Below are 23,562 nucleotides of genomic sequence, written 5' to 3'. Positions count from 1 at the left end.
TCCTATTTATCAATACCTTGTTTTGAAATCATAGTGAAATTTCTGTGGCTAGAATTGTATATAGTAAGTAAAACATTCACCTCCAGAGAATGAATGTTAAAATCATATGTCCAGTCTACACTCCCTGACAACATATGCCACATTAATATTTTAATTGCCATCTTATTACATTACCTTTACCATGTACATGCTGCCAAATTCATTGAAATTTCTATTGAGTAGAAAAGTCTGTTTACTAGACTCCTATTTCTGAAGTTTAAATGACCTCTTTGTAGAATGTATATTGTTAAGACATGGAATGTTTGCTAACTGAAAGACAAATAGAAATCTAACATGCCTTTCAGAATATTTGGCCTTGAAAGTAGCACAGTAGTAGGATAGGAACAGTGCAGCAGGTGACGATGTCTTTCCTCTGTATGCTTCATTTATTTCAGGTCCCGTAAGTTCCACAATTTCATGGAAAAGTGCATGATCAAAAATTTCCTATTTCGTCCTACATCTGAAAATATGCTTCATCACCCATTCGTTGAGAATATTAAAAATGAACGGCACATTGTGGAGTCCTTGACAAAGCATCTTACTGGGATCATTAAAAAGAGACAGAATAAAGGTAGAGATGGCAAAGTTTTGTATCATTCAGATAAGAGAGGATCTTAAATTTATTGGCTGACTTTAGTTTCATATTTGTTTAAGAATTTAGTTATTGGGACCTAGAGAGGTGGTTCAGCAGGGAAAAGGTCCTGAGGTCAGTTCCCAGAATCCATGTCAGGTTGCTCATAACCAACTTCAACTCCACCTCAAGTAGATCTGACACACCCGCGCTCTGTACGCACCCACACTCACATACACTTACACACACACACACACACACAAACACACACATATATAAAAAATTAGTCTGAAAGTGAAAAACCCAGAGCCATTTGACATTTAGGTTTTTCAATGTTGCGTGTCACTAGTTCATATGATTACCTCTTTTGTGAGCATTTATCTATGAAGTTATTAATTTTTCCTATCATACATATTAAGTATTCATATTTACAAGGCTTAAGCCTCAAATTCAAATAGAATATTGTTTTATGGATATACTATTTTAAGTAAACTGCAAACTGAAGAAATTAAACCAACTCTTGGGAAATAAATGTGCTCATAATTACAAATTTAATGAATTAGTTGTGAAATAATTTGTATATATCATGTGAAGTTAATTTTATGTTCAAATCACAAAATATCAGATAAAATTAAAGAAGATAATTTATGTACCCAAAGGTAATCTTGTACCTATTGATGCCAAAAGGTGACATGATTTTAGTCAGTGTAGAAGAAAATACTCAGAAATCTCCAATTGTATATTTTCTAGAATTAGGGGCCATAGACAGTGTCCAGAATAACTATGGAGTAGAAAACAGGGAACTTGAAAAGGGTAGAAAGCATGCTAAGATCAAATCAACTGTGGGAGTTACTGCAGTATTGCTTGTCCCATCTACAAAATTATGTGTCCTTTTTCCAAATGGGGAGCTACAGGGTTCTTTCTGCTCCTCTGATAATGAAGTTATCGGGTCCAGCATCATACAGGTCAGCGGTTCTCAAACTGCTGCAGGAACATCAGCCATAATTTGATGAAATCTAGAGTTATAAGATTTCAAAGAAATGTTACTTACAGGAAAGTCCCATCTATTTGAAGATTACTCTAGAAATGTAATTAGAGCTGTCCTAAGCGATTTAACACAGGGAACTGAAAGAAAACTCTTCCATTTGTAAGATTCTACATTTTGGTAATAACAGCACAGCTGACAGGAATGAAGCTGAATGTGTTAAGTATAAAGCAAGCAAGGCTGACTGAGAGCCCTGCATGAAGAACTCCCCTCAGTCAGGGTGGTTACCCGAGTGAAAAGCACTTCAACAACTTCAGGGACAGCCAATGTGTTTATGTCACTATAGGCTTGGGGTCATACACATACATAATTAAGCCTCTTTTGGACCAGACTCGGAACAGTGTTCATATATTCGTGGCCCTACAGGTCAAACCTACACCAGAAAGTTGTTCTTGTTCCTCCCATCCCCTTTATTCCATTTTTCCTTTTACCTCTTTAGAACCGCAGCAATCATATTGTCAAAATTTTTCCTTGTTTATGTCTAGAAAAACCAATGTCTGAAATATCTCTACTGTGTTTCAAAAGTATACTTTGAGAATTGGCACCAACAGCCAAGTATGTTTGAGGAACTGTCTTATTTGTTGTATTCTTTTTGGTTTGAATGCACTCTGCATCGTGAGCCTTAGAATCTGCTAGGCAACTAAGTAGAGTCACACACTGGTTATGCATGATTTCCTGTTCTCTTTTTCATGTTAAGGCATACCCCTGGTCTTCGAGAGAGAAGCAGATATTAAGGAGCAGTACACCACAGGGAGATTCAGGTGTGTTGGGAAAACTAAATATGTAATCAGATAGCAGCATGTTACCTAAGAAAATAGATTTGATACTGTTGCTTTCTGCTCAAGACAACTTAATCCTTTCTGGTATAAAACAAACAAGCAAAAGCACAGCATACTTCTGCTCTATGAGCTGTTGTGTGGAAATACTGAAAATTTGTGTTACTATTCCAAAACGACTTTATACATATCAATAGAATGATCATGCTGAATACCAACCTACACTAAGGATCAATCCATTAGCACTATATATATTACCTGCAGACTATTTGGGACATTGCAAGAATTAGTCCAGAATTCTTTGTTATCTTTGTGGAGGGGGGGGGGACTGTATCTTTTAAAAACTAAATCAATTCTCATGCATGACCTAGTTCTTCTGAACTCTCTCTGTAAATGACAGTCATCTGCATTTTTATTTTAGAGAACCTTCTTGCACTCATGAACTTCTGAAAATGCCAACTAGCAGCAGATGCAGACCACTTAGAGTCCTGCATGGAGAACCCTCTCAGCCAAGGTGGTTACCTGATCAAGAAGAGCCACAACTCCAAGCCCTTCAGCAACTGCATGGGGCAGCCGGAGGGTTCATGCCTCTACATGCTCAGGACAATCCACCCTTACAGAAGCAGGCGCAGGCACCACAGTGCCTACATGGGGCAGCTCAGGTGTTCATGCCACTACAGGCTCAGGTTAAAGCTAAGATATCTACACCTCTATTCAAGCAGATTCAAGCACCTCCCCGACTAAAGAGCGCAGCCCGGGTGCTCATGCCACTCCCTACTCAGGATAAAGAACCTAGTCCTCTAGAGGTACAGGCTCCCATAACCAATGAACAGCAGGCCCAGTCTGAGCCCTTAGAAACAGGAGAGGCTAAAGATTTGGACCAGGTGCCAGAAGAATTTCAGGGGCAAGATAGGGCATCCGAACAGCAAGGGCAGGGCCAGGGTGCTGAACAACAGCAGAGGCAGAATCAGGTTCCAGAAGAGCATCTGGATCAGAACAGGGCACCGGAGCAGCCAGAGGTGCGAGAACAGGCTGTCGAGCCCCCACAAGCTGAAATTGAGGATAAGGAACCTGAGGTACTCCAAGTACATGCCCAGGTGTTCCTGCCTTTATTGTCACAGAACCATCATGTGCTCTTGCCTCTTCACTTGGATACACAGCTGCTAATTCCAGTAGGGGAACAAAATGAAGAGTCATCTCCAGCACAGGCCTGGGCTCTGGAGGCCTCACAGGCTGTTGGCGCAGTTCAAGCACTGATAGAGGGACTATCAAGGGACTTGCTTCGAGCACCAAATGCTTATATCTCAAAACCACTTGGTCCACTGCAAATCTTGATGGAGAATTTGTCATCAAATGTGTTTTACACTCAACCAGAACAGACACGGAAGAAAAAGTCAAAAGTTTCTAGTCTAAAGCAAGCACTAGCAAAAAGACTGTCACCCAAGAGGTTCAGGGCAAAGTCCTTATGGAGAATTGAGGAGTTTGACCTTTCCGATTTAGAAGCCAGCAGGAGACGGCGCCAGCGTAGATGGGAGGACATCTTTAATCAGCATGAAGAGGAGCTGAGACAAGTTGAAAATGTAAGAGATTTTGATATTTTTCCTAAGAAAATGTACTAGTTAATGCTTATGTGTTTCCTCTGTGACGCACAACGGAATTGTGCTTCTACCAAAGATTTACTAATCTGCACTTCAAAGGAATCATTCTGAAATCTCCAGATAATTGTGATCCAAAGAGGAAAAATTGCTTTAATAATACAAGTAATGGTTTAATGTATCTCTACAGGAGCTGTACCTTCATTATTAGGTGTTTGTTTTGCTTTTACCAGTTACTCCCTTAACCAGTAAAAGCATGGCATACAAACACTTAATTATTTAACTCTTGAAACATTTCTAATTTAAAATTCCAGACTTGCCTCCTTTTTATCCCTCTAAGATGTAACTTTCTGGGACTAGAGAGATGGCTCAGAAGATAAGAGAATTTGCAGCTTCTGCAGAGGACCTAAGTTTAGTTTCCAGAATCCTACATGGCAGCCCTTGACTGTCTGTAACTTGTCTTCCATGGGCTTCTGCACATATATATGGTGCAAATGAATTGAAGTAGGCACATACATATAAATAAAAATAAGCAATTTTCTTTTAATCTGAAGTTGCTTATTTGTTATTTCTGGCCGTAGAATGCTGGACAGTGCTACTTGTGTGAATTGCATTTGTTTGTGCTTTTGGACTTTTAAATTAAGATAAGAGCAAAAAGTCAGGGTTAGAGAGATGAATCAAAGAATAAGAGTACTTTCTCACTCAGAGGACTCAGGTTCAGTTCCCAGGACCACGTGACATCTAACAATGATCGATAACTCCAGTTCTAGAGGATCTGATACCTTCTTCTGTTCTACGCACTGCGCACACATGGTACTCAGACATACATGTTGGCAAAAATACATATGCAAATAAAATAAAAATAAAATATCTTTTCAAAAATGAGAATAAAACTAATTTCCAAGCCCCTTTGTATATAGTTGTCATATTTATGATTGTCTTCTTAAGGCTCCCATGCTTTCATGTAATCATTCAGTGATGTGACTGCACAGACCAGGGCACAAATGGGAACAAGTAGCTTCTCATTTCGCATCAGTCAATAAAAGTTCACTACTTCAAAACTCCCATATGTAGGTGGATAAAATTTGACAGGCTTTGTTAAATTTTATCTGGCAATAATGATCTGATAATGAGTAGTTTGTAGGTTTGATAAGCGAATTAGGTCAGGAAAAATTAGGAGAACAGTTATTTTCTAATAATTTTCAGTATTCATTTATAAAAAATGAATTATTATATGAAGATTAAACAGTTAACCACATCCACTTAAATAATAACTGATGTATTAATTACAAATGAATCTTGCCTGAGTATCTAGATAAGTAATTGTTTAGTGTGTGCACACTAAATCAGTTAAACAGTTGGTAATTCCCTGGCATATTTGAGAAAAGACTTTAAAAAGCAAAGAAAGAATGACTCAAAAGCAGAAATAAATGCATCACCTCTAGAATATAAAGAGTAAGAAATCGCAGACAGAAGGGGAGATAGGAGTCTGAAATGAAGGCATCTAACATGCTAATGACAATTCTCAATGAGCTCTCTTAACCAGTTAGAGAGAGCTAATATAATTTGCATCAGTGAACAAGTCTTGATTTGATCCTGAAAATATTAGCAGCAGAGAACATATTTACAATCATTGTTTTGGATTTATATATATTTAGATATATAATATACATAGGTATGTATGTATATGTATGTATAAGAAGCCATTTCAAGATGTAAATAAGTCAGTGAGCAATTGTTGCCATCCTATGAACCTAGGTTCCTACATAGGCATTCATATCTTTATACGCATTTCTTAAGAACAAGCTAAAGGAAATAAAATCCTTCATACTAAAGATAAAGTCATAGTTCTTTGTAATATATGAAATTTAATTGGAATTTAAAGACATGTCTGACTGCTTTGCTGTACTAGGAAGAAAAATGCATACATTTTCCTTGTAATTGGATGAGATAATGGTGGTTGATACATTTGATTGAACAATTTCTTAGCTCTGAGAGCTTAATTTAGGAGGAATCTTTGCAACTCAGGACTAAATGTTGAAGTTAAAGCAGTTCAACAAATGTGCAAGTTAGCTTGTGATTATATGCTCATCAAGTGTTAAATCGGATTCATAATTTGGATCTCATAGATAAGCTTCGGGAAGGCAACAGTTCAGCTGAAATCTATGCAGATGTGTGTGCAAATGCAGCGTTAGTAGGTAATTGACACCTTTCCTCGGCCTGAAAAGGGATCCTTAACCAAAAGCTGTTAGAAGCTGCGCATTTAAAAAATTTTTAAATATTAGCAAATTATTCATTCTGGTTACAAATTAAGATGATTCTGTCATCCTATCACTTGCACTCTTGTGGTCATTTAAACATTTCTATGATTTTGGTTTCAAAGGATAAAGAAGATGACTCATCAGACAATGATGAAGTGTTTCATTCAGTTCAGGCTGAAGTCCAAATAGAACCATACGCTCCAAATCCTACAGGAAATGAGGTAAATTTCTCAATATGAGTTGTTAGGATATTAATAAGTACCTAGAAAAGTGCCTCTTAAACTTAGTGTTCTCAGGATCCCTTTATAATCTTCAATATTGAGAATTCCGTAAAGCTTTTTCATTATGTCATTCACTATCTAACTTGCTGAAAAATAAAACTAAAAAGGTATAAATACATTTAACATAATAAATAAATATAAAGGAATAGTATTTATCTTTCCCAAAATATTATTATAGGGATGTCATTGTCTCATATTTTCAGATGCTTTTAATCTGTCTTGCTTAATAGAAAACATCTGTATGTTCATATCTACTTCATAATTCAATTTGTGGCCATATGGTGTTTTGCCTGAGATATATGTATAAGAGCTGGCTTGTTACTTATAGATGGTTAGAAAGGGGGGGAATTTTGTATAAAATTTTCAGATAATTGTGACTGTAGGAGATTTTCCTTCAGATACTTATGCATATTCTTTGGTAACACAGCCAAACTAGACAAACAGAATCTAAAGTCATATTCATAAAATTGTATACAAGTAACGATATTAAAATCCATTGCCCTGCCTTGTACTATGAATAGATATTTCTCTTATGCATGATTTCTAAATTCATGTATTCATCAATTGGAAAATATTAGTTCACTGTGTATACAGATTCTCCCAAATGTTTACCTTCTGTTTTACAATATCAAAGCAGTACTTTTGAACATCACTACCAATTGTACCATAAATGTAACTGAGTATTCATAAGCTGTCAAGTACTCGGGAACAGATACTAATTTACAATTTCTAATTATCCCTTAAAAGCTCATGTTTTTATAATTGCCGCCAAATTGCATCACTTTGATTTTTTTTCTTAAGTTTGCAAACGTAATTCATTTAAAATATCTAGCACATGCACAAACAAAGTTCAAGTAAGAAGGCTTTTCAAAGTTTTTAAAAATAGAACATTTTATATCAAAATGTTAGTAGTTCACTGTGTAACATAACTGCATAGCATCCTCTACCTTGATTGTGTCTGTTCCTGGTATACTCTTTGTCACAAATAGCGGGTCAGTTAACCTATGATACATTTTCTCACAGAAGACAAATTAGATGATTACTTGTGAGGGTGACCTCTGTTTTGATGATCACGTCAAATAATACAGAATTCATAACACACATTTGTGGGACTGGGGTTGTGAGTTTTCTTTTTAAACAGACATGGTAGCATTATCATGACTTGCATTCCTAACAGCCAACATTACAAATTCATTTTGATCACTGAAGTCTACTATGAAATTTTTCAAGACTCTTGATTGACGAGTCAAGATTACTGTTTTGTGAATACTAACTATTTACAGAAGGAAGATAAGTGAGGCTGTGTCAGTTAATGAGAATAGTCACTAATGTCTCCCTTGCTGCCTTAGCACATGGCTTTGCTCGTATTCCCAGATGGTAGTTATTACCTTCAGCTAGACACTAAGCAAGATATGCAATGAAAATGTAATGTTTGGTTTGGAACATATTGTGTCTTAATATATGCAACTCTTACCCAATTTTTTTTCCGTTTTCCATTTTTCCTACCAAAGAATGTCAAGCCATATTAAGCCTTCCCTTTTCATTTTTTACCATTATATACATTTGGTGATTTTTGACATTTCTTTTAATAAGTATTGCTTAGTTTCTTGACTTGGCTGTAGTGGCATTACATATTTGTAGTCTCAGCTATAGAGAGGCAGAGGCAAGAGGATCATTTGAGCTTGGAAATTTTAGGGCAGCCTGTGGAACATAGGGACCTAATATCAAACAAAAATAAAAATAATCTTTGAATAAAATAGAAACTTTCTGAGATCAACTTCATAAAGAGAACTAGAATTGACCAGGATAGCCAATTATCTAAACTAAAATTAGAAAACATTTTTCAGAAAGATGCTCATCATGAATACTGTAAAACATCTGGTTATATTTGGAACTGCGTATTAGCCAAATATAAAAGACAGATTCTCACCAATCTATCTGTTGCAGTACAAGGACAACATTGAAAAGTCATTTCATAGGACAAACTAATGTATGAAAACTAAGTACAGCTTCTAGGAATTAGAAAAAAAATTACTTTAAAGTGTAACATGAAAAAAAATAAAAAAAAAATAAAGTGTAACATGATGCAATTTTCTCCCTAAATAGTATAGTGACTTTCTTATTGCTTGTTCGAATTGCCTTTGGGGGGCAGAGCAGAAAATTGCTGGGAGTAAAAACAGTGATTTAAAACTAAATGAGACAAGACAAGAGATTATGGATCTGCCTGCTATTGCTAACAGAAAACAATTCTACTCCATTGATGTAAGCTAACATTGTATGTACTCTTTCTTGAGTATTTTACTATGTCAAGTGAGTATATGAATCTAAAAACCCAAAATAATTTACTTAGTGACAAAAGTATTTGAAACACTTCTTATGACATACTTTCTTAAAGAAACTATAATATATTTTCTGTGTGAAATCTAGAGTTAGTTTGGATGGACATGATTTTGAACTTAAATTCTTAATTTTTGTTTGAAAACTTAACTGGTTTTAGATTTCATTTTGACCTGTAAATTTTTAGAAAAATCATCATCTTTTTCTAGGCTAATTATTAATCACTAATAAAATGAAAATGTTTGATCACGTTATTTCCACAGTCTACACCTATGCTAATGTTCAAAGAAGCTATCAGAAACTTATGTTCTTTAACTTCTAGGGTTATAACTATAAAAATAAGACCCATTTATAAAAATTGTATTTTTAAGTTAGATTTTTGGAAAAATATATGTGAAGAAAGTAATTTTCCAATACATTAATAGCACAAAAGAATTTGTGGTCAAGTACTTTCATTAAACTATTGATTGCATTATGTCTTTAAGGCGCAAGAGAGCTCTGCTTCTAGGCCTGGCAACCGGAATCGTACACATCGTGTGACATTTTCCTCAAGGTATGTATTTCTGTTTGCAAATTACTTGTGAGTAACTGTGAAATCAAAAACAAAATTTTGAAATTAATTTACGTGTGAAGTCAAAGCTAAATTATCACTCACATCATGACAGTTTGCCATAATTGGCTTACATTTAAAACCTCACTGCAGTGATCCATTAACAGCATCTTCCAGTAACAGCTTTCATAGTCTAGTCCATTTGATTCAATTCAATAATTACCTAGCAATTTTGAAAATAATTTATTTAATATGATTCATTTAGCAGTAGGATTTAATAAGTGTCAGGTGTGTTTTCTTAAATGTACAATATAATAAAACAAATTATTCATAAGTGCAGAAACTAATAGAAAATAGGAATAGGAAAGCCTCAAAGTGTTCTGTGGTCAAAATTAAACATGTGAATCATTGTCAGATAAATAAGATGACATACGCATCATAGAAACTATTCATTGTAGTTTTCATCTTTGTAGTATTGCTGATTTCAGTAATTTTCAAAGATTATGTTCCATAAGTCAGTTGTTCTGTGCTATACATGAAAGACAATATTTAAAATGGACCAAACTCACAATGAAGAGGCCATAGCCTATGTTCATTCAGTCAAACATTCAGCAAATATGTATTAATCATTCTTTATATTAAAGCTATTAGACAGGACTGGCAAGGTAGTTTGGTGGGTAAAAGCACATTGTATCAAGCCTATTGGCCTGAGTTCAGCTCTCACAACCCACACAAAGAAGAGAACCAACTTCCACAATTTGTCCCTATGACTTCCACATAGGTGACATGACATGTTTGTAATTCTAGGTGCATGTAGACACAAACACACACACAAGCGCGCACACACACTGATAAACGTATCTCATAATCAGTGTTCCAAACAATTTTTTTCTCTAAGTAAATTAATTTGGATTTTACTAAGTACATACTCACCATGTAATATAGTAAAACTTTTAAGAAAAAACAATACAAATAATATTAAGTTAAAGATACTGCACAGTACAGACAGATGGCAGAGAGTTCATGTATGATAAGCATAGCCATGCACCATTATTATTATTATTATTATTATTATTTTTGGATTTTTCGAGACAGGGTTTCTCCGTAGCTTTTGGTTCTTGTCCTGGAACTAGCTCTTGTGGACCAGGCTGGCCTCGAACTCACAGAGATCCACCTGCCTCTGCCTCCCGAGTGCTGGGATTAAAGGTGTGCGCCACCACCGCCCGGCTATACACCATTATTTTTTAATCTTGTGACTTTATGTATTCACAAGAAACCTGAGGGAGAAACTTGCAAAAATTAACAGTCAGATTGAGAACTCTTTTTCTCTCCAGTCAATGCCTGAGTTACCATGCTTCTAACCTCAAAGAGAAGAAATGAGGTTAGTTTTGAAAAAATTGTTAGTGCCCTTGGATATGATTTTAATACAATTCAGTATATAAAATTTAAACTTGATGTCAACTTGAGAGTGATCAGTAACTTTACAAATAGATTTTAATTTATTAACAACAAATACATTTCCTCAAAGTGTATTTAAATTTGTAAAATGCCTAAACTATAATGAACTCACAAACAAAAATAAATTCATAAAATTACTGTAAATGAATTTTGAGTTATTCCTGAAATGATGGACCATACTAATGTCTTTGTCTGTTATAAACTTAAATTAACAAAAGAAATCCTTCCTAGATAGAAAACTGAGAGCAAATAAAAGTATCTCCACTGGCATTTAAATTTTAATGGTAAACATGGATGTGCTTATGTATCCAAAGTGTTACCTATTCAGACCAGGAACAATACACTTAAAACATGAATTATGGACAAATAAAACAGGATAACAGTGGAATATTTATAATAACAAACTCTGTATTTGCCATGTGAAAAGTCTATTATACAATGGACGGTTTTGTTTGCTAATGTTATCTGGATAATTTTATCTGAATATTACTCTGAACACTTATAGAATATATTATATGTGAAGGAAATGCATGCTGTATTGAAAAGTACTTTCTTTTATTTCTACACATGGAAATTGTTTCTCTATCTTAGATAAAATAGGTTTAGGAAATTAAAATTGGAAAATAATATCCATGCTCTACTTTTTTTTCAGTGTGATGTATAATTTTAAGAAAATTCCTTTTTGGCTTTTCGAGACATGGTTTCTCTGTAGCTTTGGGGCTTGATCTTGTGGCACATGCCTTCCTGTCTCTGTGTTAATTTAGTTTGGTTTTCTTTCACAAATGGTTTTAAGAGATGAAGGTAAACCCAATATTCTTATCATGATTATAAACATATCTTTGCTAAAACTTTTGTCTATTTATCATTTTAGTGTCTCTGAGCAGCCTCTTTTCGAAGAAGTTCAGCAGCCCATGGACATCAGACAGAGGAGTTCCCTAAATCCTCAGAATTTCCAAGCAGCATCAGGTGATTCGAAACTCAAAGTTAGAACAGTCAAATACATAGACCAAATATATAACAGCAAATATTTCAGAACTAAAGAAGAATTTCCAGAAAGAATGAATGAAAAATATTAAGGAGGTCAAGTAGTATTTAAGAAAAGCAGTTGATTTGATTTGGTATTTGAGTGATTAGTGGTGACCTCTGAGAAATGGAAAGTGATAATTTCCTTTAGTTCCTATACAACATGAGACCATATGTTAAAGAACTTGAGGACTGTTCTCTATCTACCCAACATCTATTAGGCTGCATTTACAATATGAGCAGAATAATTGTGAGAATAAGTTTTATTTGTCATTTTATCTCACCTCTTCAAAATATGATATACACAGTATCACATAAATATTTCTTAAATACCACAAACCGATGGCTTTATTTAAAATACACAAAATTAATTGATCAAATAATAATAGGAGTGCTTATAAAATTTTGGTATAAATTTCAATCAAGTATTTTATTAGTGATGTGCATTTAACAGACTTTAAATTTATTATACCTTTTTAGACATTAGGAAAAATCAAAAAATTGTCATAAACTTAGCTATTAGGTCATAAATCGGCATTTTCCAGTTTTAAGCATGCAAGATATGTTTAATTAGAGGACATTTTCTGACTGAGCCCTCACATTATTTATAAAAATGTAGAATACAGATCTTTGATAATGTTTATATCATAAGGGATATAGAAAATCAAACATTCAAATTTCTGAATTTGAAAACCCTTCGGAGACCTTAGGAGAGTACTATGATGACAGAATTCTTTTCATACTGCAGCCTCACATAAACATGATGTTTTGAAAAGATAAGGCAAAATAGTAGGAATGTTTTCCCTGCAATATTTTCCTTCTGGTTTGGTCACGTATAAATTTGCTAATACATGGCAAACACATCAGTTTTAGAGTTCACTCACTTGCCTTTCTGAAATAAACTAATCCCTAAACATTAGGATTAGGATAATGATAGGAGAAGGAAGAAGTACTGTCTCTGCTGAGAAGCGCTAACCCTTTCAGGGCTGAGCCTCTGTTACGTGTATGCCACAGAGCATCTTACATTGCCAGCAGATTAGGACATATGTAGATGTGCAGAGAAGTCATCAGCTGCTGAGACTGTACAGTCAGTCGCTCTCCTTCCACTTGAAAAGACTTGAAAGAATTGCTTCCTGAAAAACAATAAGGAGCAAGGTTCCAGCACTAGAAGGCAAGAATGCAGATTCTGGGATATGGTATATAACATTTTCAAAAGACAGCAGCACAGCAAATGCAGGGTTTTTAATTGTAATGTCTAGACTTAGACTATCTATAGTTAGTGTGCAGACAAAAGGAGGTCAGTAGTATTTATACTTAATACCCCTAGAAATAAACATAGAGCCAGTATTCCAGTAGGACACCTTTTTATAATAAATATGTTCATTTATACTCTACTGATTTCTAGGCCTATTATGTATTCTCACTGAATTTTTTATGCAACTTATATATCACATCACAGTTTTCAAAATCTATATTGTTATACTGAAAGAATTTGTATTTTAAATAGAATTATTATCATAATGGAATTGTGCTGTCCAATGTGTCTGTAAACAGCCACACCACTTGTGATTATTAAAATGAAAACTAAAAGAAAAATTAAGTAAACATTTACAAAGCCTATTTCTTAGGTGCAATGGCCACATTTTAAATGCTCTGAAGCTACCCTGGTGGTCCCGTGGTTAATGCTCAGTACTCCCAAATGTTCATTTCCAAACAGACACAGAATATTTCCTTCACTGCAGAAAGTTGTCTCAAAAATTACTCTAAAGTTTCCAAATCTATGATACAGAGCTAAGTTTTATAAATTTTTATTATCTCAATCTTCATCTTTATTGAAATATTTGGCTATTCATAACTTGGTTAAAACTTGGGAGGTTGGTAGATTTCTCAAGTGTGTGCTAAATATTGAAGATAAAAATGCCTTGTAGGTCTGCAGCATGAACAAAACTTGAGCCTACTAGTACCCTTGGAAGTGGAACTCAGGACCACAACCACAATAGGTTTTTTTAATGTAACAGAGTTTGTTTGATAAATTAAGAAGTATGACTGAGCTCAGAACCAGAAAGCACTGAAAATTACGCCACTGGCAGATACTAACCAAATAACAGAGAAGTAAAATACAGAAATTGCTTACTTCTTAGAGTGACGTACTTGCTGTTTTTGACATGGTATGATCCATTGACAGTCTGTGATTGGCTTAAGCTTGCTTGTTTCTGTGTTTATTACTGCCCCAATAGATTTTAATATTAACTGATAATTTCAAAATAGAATGACAAAGGCTGAAAGAAAAACAATACGGTTTTGAACTGATCCACTACACAAAGCGAAGCAGTTGTGAAATCACTGTTGTTCTTAATGTAATTTTTGGCATTCCATAGAGTCATCTTCCGAGGAGGAGAGTCCTGTGACTAGGAGGAAGTCCCAGTCATCGCCGCCTTATTCTACTATTGATCAGAAGTTACTCATTGATATCCATGTAGGTTTAGCTCATGGTGCATTTATATCTACTTTTAAGATCATTGTGGTTTGTCCTATTCTTTCTGACATTAAAAGATAAAGGGTAGGCATGGACAGATGGTTCAGCACTTGTTCCTGTTCCAGAAGATGAGGGTCTACTTTTCACAATGACTATGGTGACTCATAATCATCTGCAATTCCAGCTCCATATATAACACCTTATTCTGATCTTTGCATACGTCAGGCACACACAATGCACACAAATATGCATACAGGAAACCACTTATACCATAAAATATTTTTAAATGGAGAAGTAAAAGAGTTTAAATATGTTTTATTAGTCTTTATTTAAAAAGATCACACTGTTGGGGAAGTATTCCCAATAGAAAATTCTAAATTTAAAATTGAAATGGGAAAAAGCACTTATCTAATCAAACAATGTTGTATTTTCACAGTTTTGTCAGGGTATGTGGAAGAGATGTGCTAAGGATTTAACCCAAGTTTCTAGGTTCAATCCCAGTACCACACAAATTACAGATAGAATATATAGGAAAAAATACTGACAAACAGATATTTCTAGAAATTAAGTTACGATCAAGAGGTATAAGTTACATTTTAACTGTTGTTTAATATTGTTCCATAGATAATGAGAGAAAATATTAATGAAAAATAGTGTCTTTTGATTGTATAAGTAAAAGATCACCATAAACTTTTGTAATTTGCTTTCAGATCATATTATTTTATGTTCACAATACCCATACTTTTTTGTATGCATGTTTATGCCTAACATAAGAATTACATTTGTATTCATTTGCTTTTTGGAGGCATTTGAAATAATTTAAGATAATATATGGCATATATGAACAAACCTGGAAAAATAACGTATCTATTTCAAGAGCAATACTTTAATCTCAGTGTTAGAATAAAACAAAAGGAAAAAACAGACTTTGTAGAGAGCATACCATCTGGCATCATGCAGAGAGCATACTACCTAGCATCAAGTGCAAATGTCTACTCCTCAGCAGGCAAGTAGGGTTAATAAAAGAGTGAGTAAATTTGCTATTTGCTGTGTGATCTACAAAGTCCACAACTAGTTACTAATGTTTGGATTTGGGCAACTCATCTTCACTAAAATATTTGCTCTCTGTATTGGCTGGACATCTTTGTTTCAGTAAGAAATATGATTTTAACATGTTTTTAAATGTTGTCATTTTGGAAACTTCCAATAGCTAAAGAAAATAAGAAGCTATTAGAGACTACCTTAACCTTTCTTGTGCACACAGGTTCCAGATGGATTTAAAGTGGGAAAAATATCACCCCCTGTATACTTGACAAATGAATGGGTAGGCCATAATGCACTCTCTGAAATCTTCTGGGATGATTGGTTAATTCCTGCACCTGCCACTCAGCAACCTGAAGAAGATGGTGATTATGTTGAACTCTATGATGCTGGTGCTAATACTGATGGTGATGAGGAAGCTTCTTACGATGCTTATGAAGATAACTATGACCATATCAATGGCCATGATGACTTGAATAACCAGATTGATCAGGCAAATGTCTGTGAAGCCCGTGGTGATGGTGACTTCGATGATGAGTCTCTTCGTGGCATAGATGATAATCTTGGTGCTGCTACTAATGGGCCAAGGTTGGTTTGTCTCTCTTATTATACTAGATGCTTATGAGTTCAGAACTATTGACATATTTGGTTTATTTTTAAATGTTAAATAACATTAAGAGAATTAATGAATTGTACTTTTATATTGGTACATGCTCAGTATTGTGATTTAAATTTTTCTAATGTAGAACATATAATTTTGAATTATGTATATTATAATTTAAATTCAGTTATTTATTAGTTTCTTAATAACTGGGATTGTCTGAGTGTTTCTCTTCAAATCAATGCCATTGAATCTTCTTTTGCTTTAAAATCACAATGAGAAATGAGGTAAAAGATGAAGGATTCTTCTACTGTTTGAAAGAATGGCTAAGCATTTCCCAGAGAGTAGAGATGATTTTGTCCTGTATATGATCAACTTGGTATGATATTTATTAGTTTAATTGGTGCAGAAGTTACCAAAAGATCTTTTGAATTTTTCTCCCAAATAGAAAAACTATAAAGAATTCCATTTTCATACAGATTTTAATTTATAATCTTCATAGGGACATAGGTTTAATATTGTCTCCATGTAAAATGAAGGATTGAGCATTTTTAGAACTTAACATTTATAAACCCTGATTCTGTGATTATCTTACTCTAACATATGAAGCCTATATCAGTTGAACACTCTGGTGAGAGTATTGACCAAAGGTCTATAGCAGAGCTGTTTGTATACATGTAAATAAATGAAAATATATGTTAAAAGCAACAGAATACTTAAAAATATTATAATATCACTATGGGTTTTATCATTAACATGACTGGAATTTTTACTCAGTTATTTAAGAAAATGACTATTTTCTGCACTAAACAGTCGTGTCTACCACATGATGATGAAGATTTAAGAGTGGCTATCATGTTAATTCAGTATTTAATACTGGAAAAGCCTTGAGGAAATTTTCACATGTATATAAAACAAAAGCATTAATAAAAAGCAAAAATATTCCTGAGCATAACCTATGTGGGTGTGTATATGTGTAAAATCTGATTTCTGGCTTTGATTTGTGATTTATTGAATGGTCTTCTTTCATGAATTTGCTCTTGCTAACAGGACAAGCTATCGCAGAGAAGGAATACTCAAGCATGGTGGTAGAGGTGGAAGTAATGGACAGCGGGGGGCTTTCGGAGCCTATGGAAACGATGGAGCCCAAAGGTATCGTGGAAACCCTGCTGCTGAAGCCAGTGCAGCCTTTAGAAGCCATGATGGACATGGAGCCAATAGAGGTGCCAGATACAGAGGAATTCATGGAAACAGGGAAGAGAATGGAGCATATGGATTCTGTGCAGAAGAAACTCACTCACAGGAAGATGCTGCAGGACTGGATCAACATATATTTCAGGAGTTTGAACGTGAGCAGGAGGTAATGAAGCATTTGAATGAATATCAGCACATGACATGTAACATTTCAGCTATTCACAATGATTATATTTTTGTATACCAAATCCTGAAATAACTTAAATATATAGTTAAATTATAAGTGCATGGGATCTTCGCTACATACAGTTTGATGGTTCTTATATACTTCAGGGACAAAATCGCTGATTTATTTGGTCATTATAAGTTAGATCATACATTTGGAGAAGTATTTCAAGGTACTGGTCATACTATTTATGACTGTAGAAAACATACTAAAATTTTCCAAGTAAAGCATTCATATAGCTAGCATTTTAGACATACACAATATTGTGCAACCATTAGCATTTTGTATTTATTTGTATTTTATAGCACATAAAGTGATGAATTTCATTACAGCATTTTCACACATACTTTGTTTTTGTTGGTCCTCCTCTTCCTTCCATTCCCTTGCCCCCTCAACTGTACCTTTTCCTTCCTTTCAAGTCTTATGTCACATGGATTCTGTTGATCCATTTTTCCCATTACTCTTCCTTAAAATCTTTCCTCCTTTTCTTGATAATCTCTTCTAGTTCTATACTACACCCACCCACCCACCCCACACACATATTAAAATCTAGGATCTGTGTGTCTGTCATTAAGAAATGGAAGTATGTTTCTCTCTGAGTAGAATTATATCCCTTACTATAATAATTTCCATAGCCATCCATTATTTTGAAATTTTCATGATTTTATTTTCCTTTGTGGCTGAATATAATTCCATTGTGTATATGTGCATATCACATTTTGTTTTACAATTAATCTGTTAGACATCTAGGCTGGTAGATTTTAATTGTCACAAATAATTAACTCCTAATTCTCCACCCGACCTTCAATATTCAATAACCCCAACAGAGAGTTGAAAATTCTTCCACATACTGAATATAGAATTGTCATGCTTGGAGGCTTTTGTCCTTGAGTGTCTACTCCATTAATGGAAGTGTGAAAGACTTATAGTGAAATATGTTTACTTAAGGATTGTTATAAGTCTTTCTGTTGTTTTGTTTTCTGTCTTTTGTTTGGTCATTTGAACCACACCCCCAAGGTTCTTCTTACTACCTGTTCTCTTAGCCATTTTTCTTGTTTTGTTCTGTTCCTGTTTTTTTTGTTTTGTATTATTTTATTTTATTTTTGTTTGTTTGCATGTCTGTGTTTTACAATTTTAGGACCAGGTTCTAGCTCTGTAGGCTCGTGCTAATCTAGAACTTGTTATGTAGCCTAGGCTGGCCTAAGACTCATGGCAACAATTTTGGTGCCAGGAATATATGTATGTACCACCAGAACTGGCGCTGTAGTTATTGTAAACTAAGGGATGAGATGCCCTCAGGGTGTGCTTTTTTTTCAAAGTAGTTTTTTGGCGCATGCATGTAGGGTTTAGATATTCCTTTCAAACCTTAGATCCCCTGTTTACCAGCTCCCCAATCCTACATCTTCTTATAGGAGTCAGATGGTGGAACTGAGACCTCAGATTCAATTGCCTTGGATATCACATCCCTCGCACTTGATGCTGAGAATCCCAATGACACGGCAGGGTCATCAGCAACACTGGGTTTTCCTGTCATCCACTCATCTCCCGGAGGCTCTGCTTCTGCCTCTGATACCGACACTGCAAGCGCCAACTGTGAGTATTTCTGGTGCAATCTTTCTGTGCTGCATGCTTCCACTTGCTCATACAGTAGTTCGTGGTGTGTGATAAATCAAAGAAGTTGAATATTCATATGGTATAAAATGAGGTTGATGAATGCTGGCAAGATGAGTCGGAAGGTAAAAATTTTTGCTACCAAGCCTAACGAGTTAAGTTTGATCCCCTAGACCCATTTGGTAGAAGGAGAGAACCAACCACACCATATGTGCCTAAATAAGTAAATAATATATAAGTTTTTCTTTTTAATTCCACCTCAGTAAAATCTTTTATTTTTCCTTAGATTTTTGGGAGTCTCGTGTAACCGGGATGGCATTGAGTTCATTCTCTAGCTGCTGCTGGCACTGACTTCCTCATCTTCCTGGGATCCCAGACACTTGCTATTACACCCAGCTCTCACTGACTCTGCAATTGAGAAATTGAGTCCTTCATTCAATTATTGCTTTTACACTATAATCAAAGCCATAAATCACATCCATACTCGGCAATTTATTTTAACCAGTATGATTTGTATTTTTTAATGAGCTAAAAATTTACTAAATCTTACATAGAAGATGAAATACAATAAGGAAACCAAACTTTGAGGGTCATCTCCATTATGAAAATACTTGGCACATTTAGTATATAGATCAGTGATTTGTTTCAATGCCTTTCCCTTTGCAGTACATGCTGGGTTTGTTGAGGTTCCTGAAAACCCCCCTCACCTACCATCTGAAGTAAATATTAACCCACTCTGTATCTTCCCAGCATATAACAAACCACTAATCCATGTGTACGAAAAGGAGTTTACGTCTGAGATCTGCTGTGGTTCTTTGTGGGGTAAGTTTGAGTTCTTGAAACTGAGTTTTGTTTTTGTTCTGTTTTAAATCCATGTTCATGTTGAAAACTTGGGAAGGTTGTAGAAGTAAAATATTTTACCATTGCCAATCAATTAAAATGAATTCATAGGAATTGGTTCAGGACTGATTTGGCCTGTGGAATTAATGTCTTGCCCCATTTTATGCTTTTTAACTTGAGTTAACTAGAGCAAAATACAAAATTACACTTCACTATGATTATTTGAATATTTGAGTTTAATATTTTCTAAGTTTGTATATACTTATTATAAGAAAGGTTTCTTTAGGATCTTGCAATTTTTAAGTGTAGAGGATGTATAAGTTTGCTCTATAAATGTTAAATTTGACAGACTTTTTCAACTCTTTGTTTCAGAATATTAATGATCATAGCAGCAGATCTGAGATTATATATAGGTTGTCCCAAGCAAGTCTACACAGTACAGTACTATAAAATAACTTAATGCAACCAGGGTCCAAAGTAAACACCCACTTCTAACTTAACACTTAATAGATTTTGACCCATGTATGATTGAATAGAAGATGGGTTTTAAAGAAAAATACAGGGGACAGAGTCCTTAGAAGAAAATGGTCATCCTCAATGATTTTCTCATTTAGTGGCTCAGATAATAATGCATGATGTAATGTAGTTGATGTCTAAAAACCAAAATTAACTGTGTATGTATAGATATATGTATACACTAAATTTGCTTAAAGATAATATTCAGAAGGTCTGATTGATTCTGGAAATGTATGTGACAAATAATAAAATAGTGCTATGTATATATAATATTCTGTATGTCCGATGGCACACTAGACAGCAGGCAATAGAATATTGCTAGTGTGTATAGAGAGCTATCTACTCGTTTTAATAAAACATACTCTGTGAGGAGTGTACATAGTTAAATAGTATGATGTTAACAAGGCTAATATTAGCCCGAAATGATAAAAGTCATGTTTGCGTGGATTAGCAAACTGCAATAAAAAAGTAATTGTACATACATATTTACTTAAAAATCTATAGGTAAAGGTTAAGAGGTGTGGAATACACACATACATAGTAGAGTATTATTCAGTTGTGAAAAAAATTCGAACCATGTTTGTAGAAAAGTAGGTTATAACTGGATATTGAAATAAGTCACATGTATAAAGACAAACATCATATTCCCCCTTATTTTTCTTAAGGTCCTAAAAGTTGAATAGAGACAGGGAAATGGAATAGGGTGCAGAGGGAGTGAGAAGGAAATGTAAGGGAGGGTGATGTGGGTGATTTTGATTAAATTATGTAATAGATAAGCATAAAAACATCATAGTGAAAACCCTTCCTGTAGAATTAATACACACTAATAAAAATAATCAGCTAATACAGCACTTTTCTGTGTCTGAACAGGAGTCAATTTGTTGCTGGGCACCCGATCTAATCTGTACCTGATGGACAGAAGTGGAAAGGCAGACATCATTAAACTTATAAAGCGCAGACCATTCCGCCAGATCCAAGTCGTGGAGTCCCTCAATTTGCTGATTACCATCTCTGGTTTGTTTAAGTCCTCAAATTAACTGAGTAATTATGCAGAGTAATTGAACTGCAAACTAGGTTAAAGGCTTTCTTAGGTGAAAGTGCTCATAGGAAATCACTTTAAATATAACCTTTAATTGGGACAGCAGAATCTCCTACTTGTGTTTTCTTATCCATTCACACTTTAAACAAAATCCATTTGATGTTGATGCACTTAACCTTGGTTGGAGATCAAGAAAACTATGTTTGCATCCGTGAGTAATCTCACGTACAAGGGACTACACTAATAGCCACCATCTAGCTTTTGATGTGTCCAAAACACAAATGGATGAGTAATTGGGTAGAAGAAAGAATAGTCTCTGTCTCCACCTAATATTACAAGGGCAACCAGACAAGATTATCTACACCTTTCCCAAACAGCAGTTGATTTTCATAATCTTTTATAATTTTCATAATCAGAGCCTGACTCTGAAAAAGCAAGTGTTTGGTGTTAAATTAATTGTGACTACTAAATGAATTAAGAAAACAAAAGGACAAGACTGCTCCTAGGTATGGTCGAGGAGGTTTACTGTAGATGGAAGGGAGAACATAGCCAGAGGCATCTGGGAGAGTCCAGAGTGGACATGACAGACTGAACAAGAATATGAGAGAGAGGGGAGGGAAAAGAGGGGAGCCTGGAGTGGCAGCCAAGAGTTCAAAAGGCAAAAGAATAAAAGGACTGGTGTAGCCAAAATGGCTGGGATATACATGGAAGAGAGTATATAATATAAGAGAACATATATATGGGTAAAAGACAGCCCAGCCCCTGAGCTGGAAGCTTCAGGGTGGGGGACAGGATATGCCAACCAGCAGGTTCCTGTAACCCATAGGGACTGTGGGAGGCTGGAAGAACCTGGCAGCCAGTGTCTGCTTTGATATGTTAATAAGTACCTTAGTTAAGCCCTTTGTCTTGGGTTTGAGAGCTAACAGTAAACAGGAATTAGTATCAGAAAATCAAAAGACAATTAATGAATCAATGGAAATGGTTAGCATCAGCCACCAAATAAAACCATACCAACCACTGATATTTATATGAATTTTTGTACTTTATAACATATATGTGGAATATATATTAGCAAATTTTCATGTGATTGGATTTGATTCATTTTGCTTCAAGGTTTGATTAAAGGCAAAATCCTTTAGAGATTTTAATCATATTTCATGACCAATCATTTGCAATGATTTCAGGTACACAGAAGCAACATTTAGTTTTGAAAACATCTAGATAGCTTAGAGATTATGCACATCTGGATAAGAGATTTTTTTTCATCTGATTTTCTCAAACCCAGACATACCTCTTTAGATTCCTTAAACTTAACCCAAATGTAATTGGGTTTACCCAAATGTTTGCTACTAGGTTTTAAAACTAAGGCCTTGTGCATGGTAAGCAAACATTCCTCAGCCTACAAATTATTTTGTGTCAAATACTATAAAAAAATCATCCTCAGATGAGGATCCTCAAAAGTCTACCCTGAAAGAAGTTACAAGGATGCAATATGAAGTTATCAGTAGTTTATTCTACCAATTGAGTATAAAATGTCCACAAATGTGATTTTCTGAACCCTAACACTTACTTAAAATTCCCCTCTAAAAACACAGTAAAATTAATCACTTTAAAATTTTGCTGATAGGTTGAGCATAGAGGCACACACTTTTAATCTCAGCACTCAGGAGATAGAGGGAAAGTGGATCTCCAAGTTTGAAGTCAGCCTGTTCTCAAAGATTCTTATTATTGGGACTTTTATAACAATATTAAAAATGACTAAAAAGCCAGGTAGTGGTGGCACATGCCTTTAATTCCAGCCCTTGGGAGGCAGAAGCAAGTAGATTTCTGTGAGTCTGAGGCAAACTTGTTCTACAGAGTGAGTTCCAGAACAGTCAGGGCTGTTACAGAGAGAGAGAGAAAATAAATAAGACTTCAAAAAAGAATAAAGTCATATAAATTCTTTAGTGTTTAAATAAATTTTGTAATGAGGAAATTACAATTAAAGACTATCTCAAAAATTGTCTCAACAGGTTATATTTATGTATTTATGAATATCCATGTATATATATATATAACAATTAAGAAAGGCCATAGATTTTA

The 23,562-nt window shown here is 34.7% G+C and overlaps 1 protein-coding gene across 1 annotated transcript in view; it reads left to right on the top strand.

The window, feature by feature from the left end:
- Nrk (Nik related kinase) overlaps nucleotides 1-23,562 on the top strand; it is a 100,902-nt gene that overhangs the window by 58,670 nt on the left and 18,670 nt on the right. Inside the window, exons 11-22 of the mRNA XM_057759639.1 lie at nucleotides 435-610; nucleotides 2,353-2,416; nucleotides 2,853-4,011; nucleotides 6,410-6,508; nucleotides 9,391-9,458; nucleotides 11,785-11,879; nucleotides 14,315-14,412; nucleotides 15,677-16,041; nucleotides 17,105-17,414; nucleotides 18,887-19,067; nucleotides 19,836-19,907; nucleotides 21,312-21,455. Coding sequence (XP_057615622.1) covers nucleotides 435-610; nucleotides 2,353-2,416; nucleotides 2,853-4,011; nucleotides 6,410-6,508; nucleotides 9,391-9,458; nucleotides 11,785-11,879; nucleotides 14,315-14,412; nucleotides 15,677-16,041; nucleotides 17,105-17,414; nucleotides 18,887-19,067; nucleotides 19,836-19,907; nucleotides 21,312-21,455 — 2,831 coding nt within the window. The remainder of the gene's footprint in view (nucleotides 1-434; nucleotides 611-2,352; nucleotides 2,417-2,852; nucleotides 4,012-6,409; nucleotides 6,509-9,390; nucleotides 9,459-11,784; nucleotides 11,880-14,314; nucleotides 14,413-15,676; nucleotides 16,042-17,104; nucleotides 17,415-18,886; nucleotides 19,068-19,835; nucleotides 19,908-21,311; nucleotides 21,456-23,562) is intronic.

The sequence above is a fragment of the Chionomys nivalis genome, chromosome X (assembly GCF_950005125.1).
Source record: "Chionomys nivalis chromosome X, mChiNiv1.1, whole genome shotgun sequence".
Taxonomy (NCBI): Eukaryota; Metazoa; Chordata; class Mammalia; order Rodentia; family Cricetidae; genus Chionomys; species Chionomys nivalis.
Note: the sequence above shows the minus strand (reverse complement) of the source record. Positions and strands in the feature narration are given on the sequence as shown.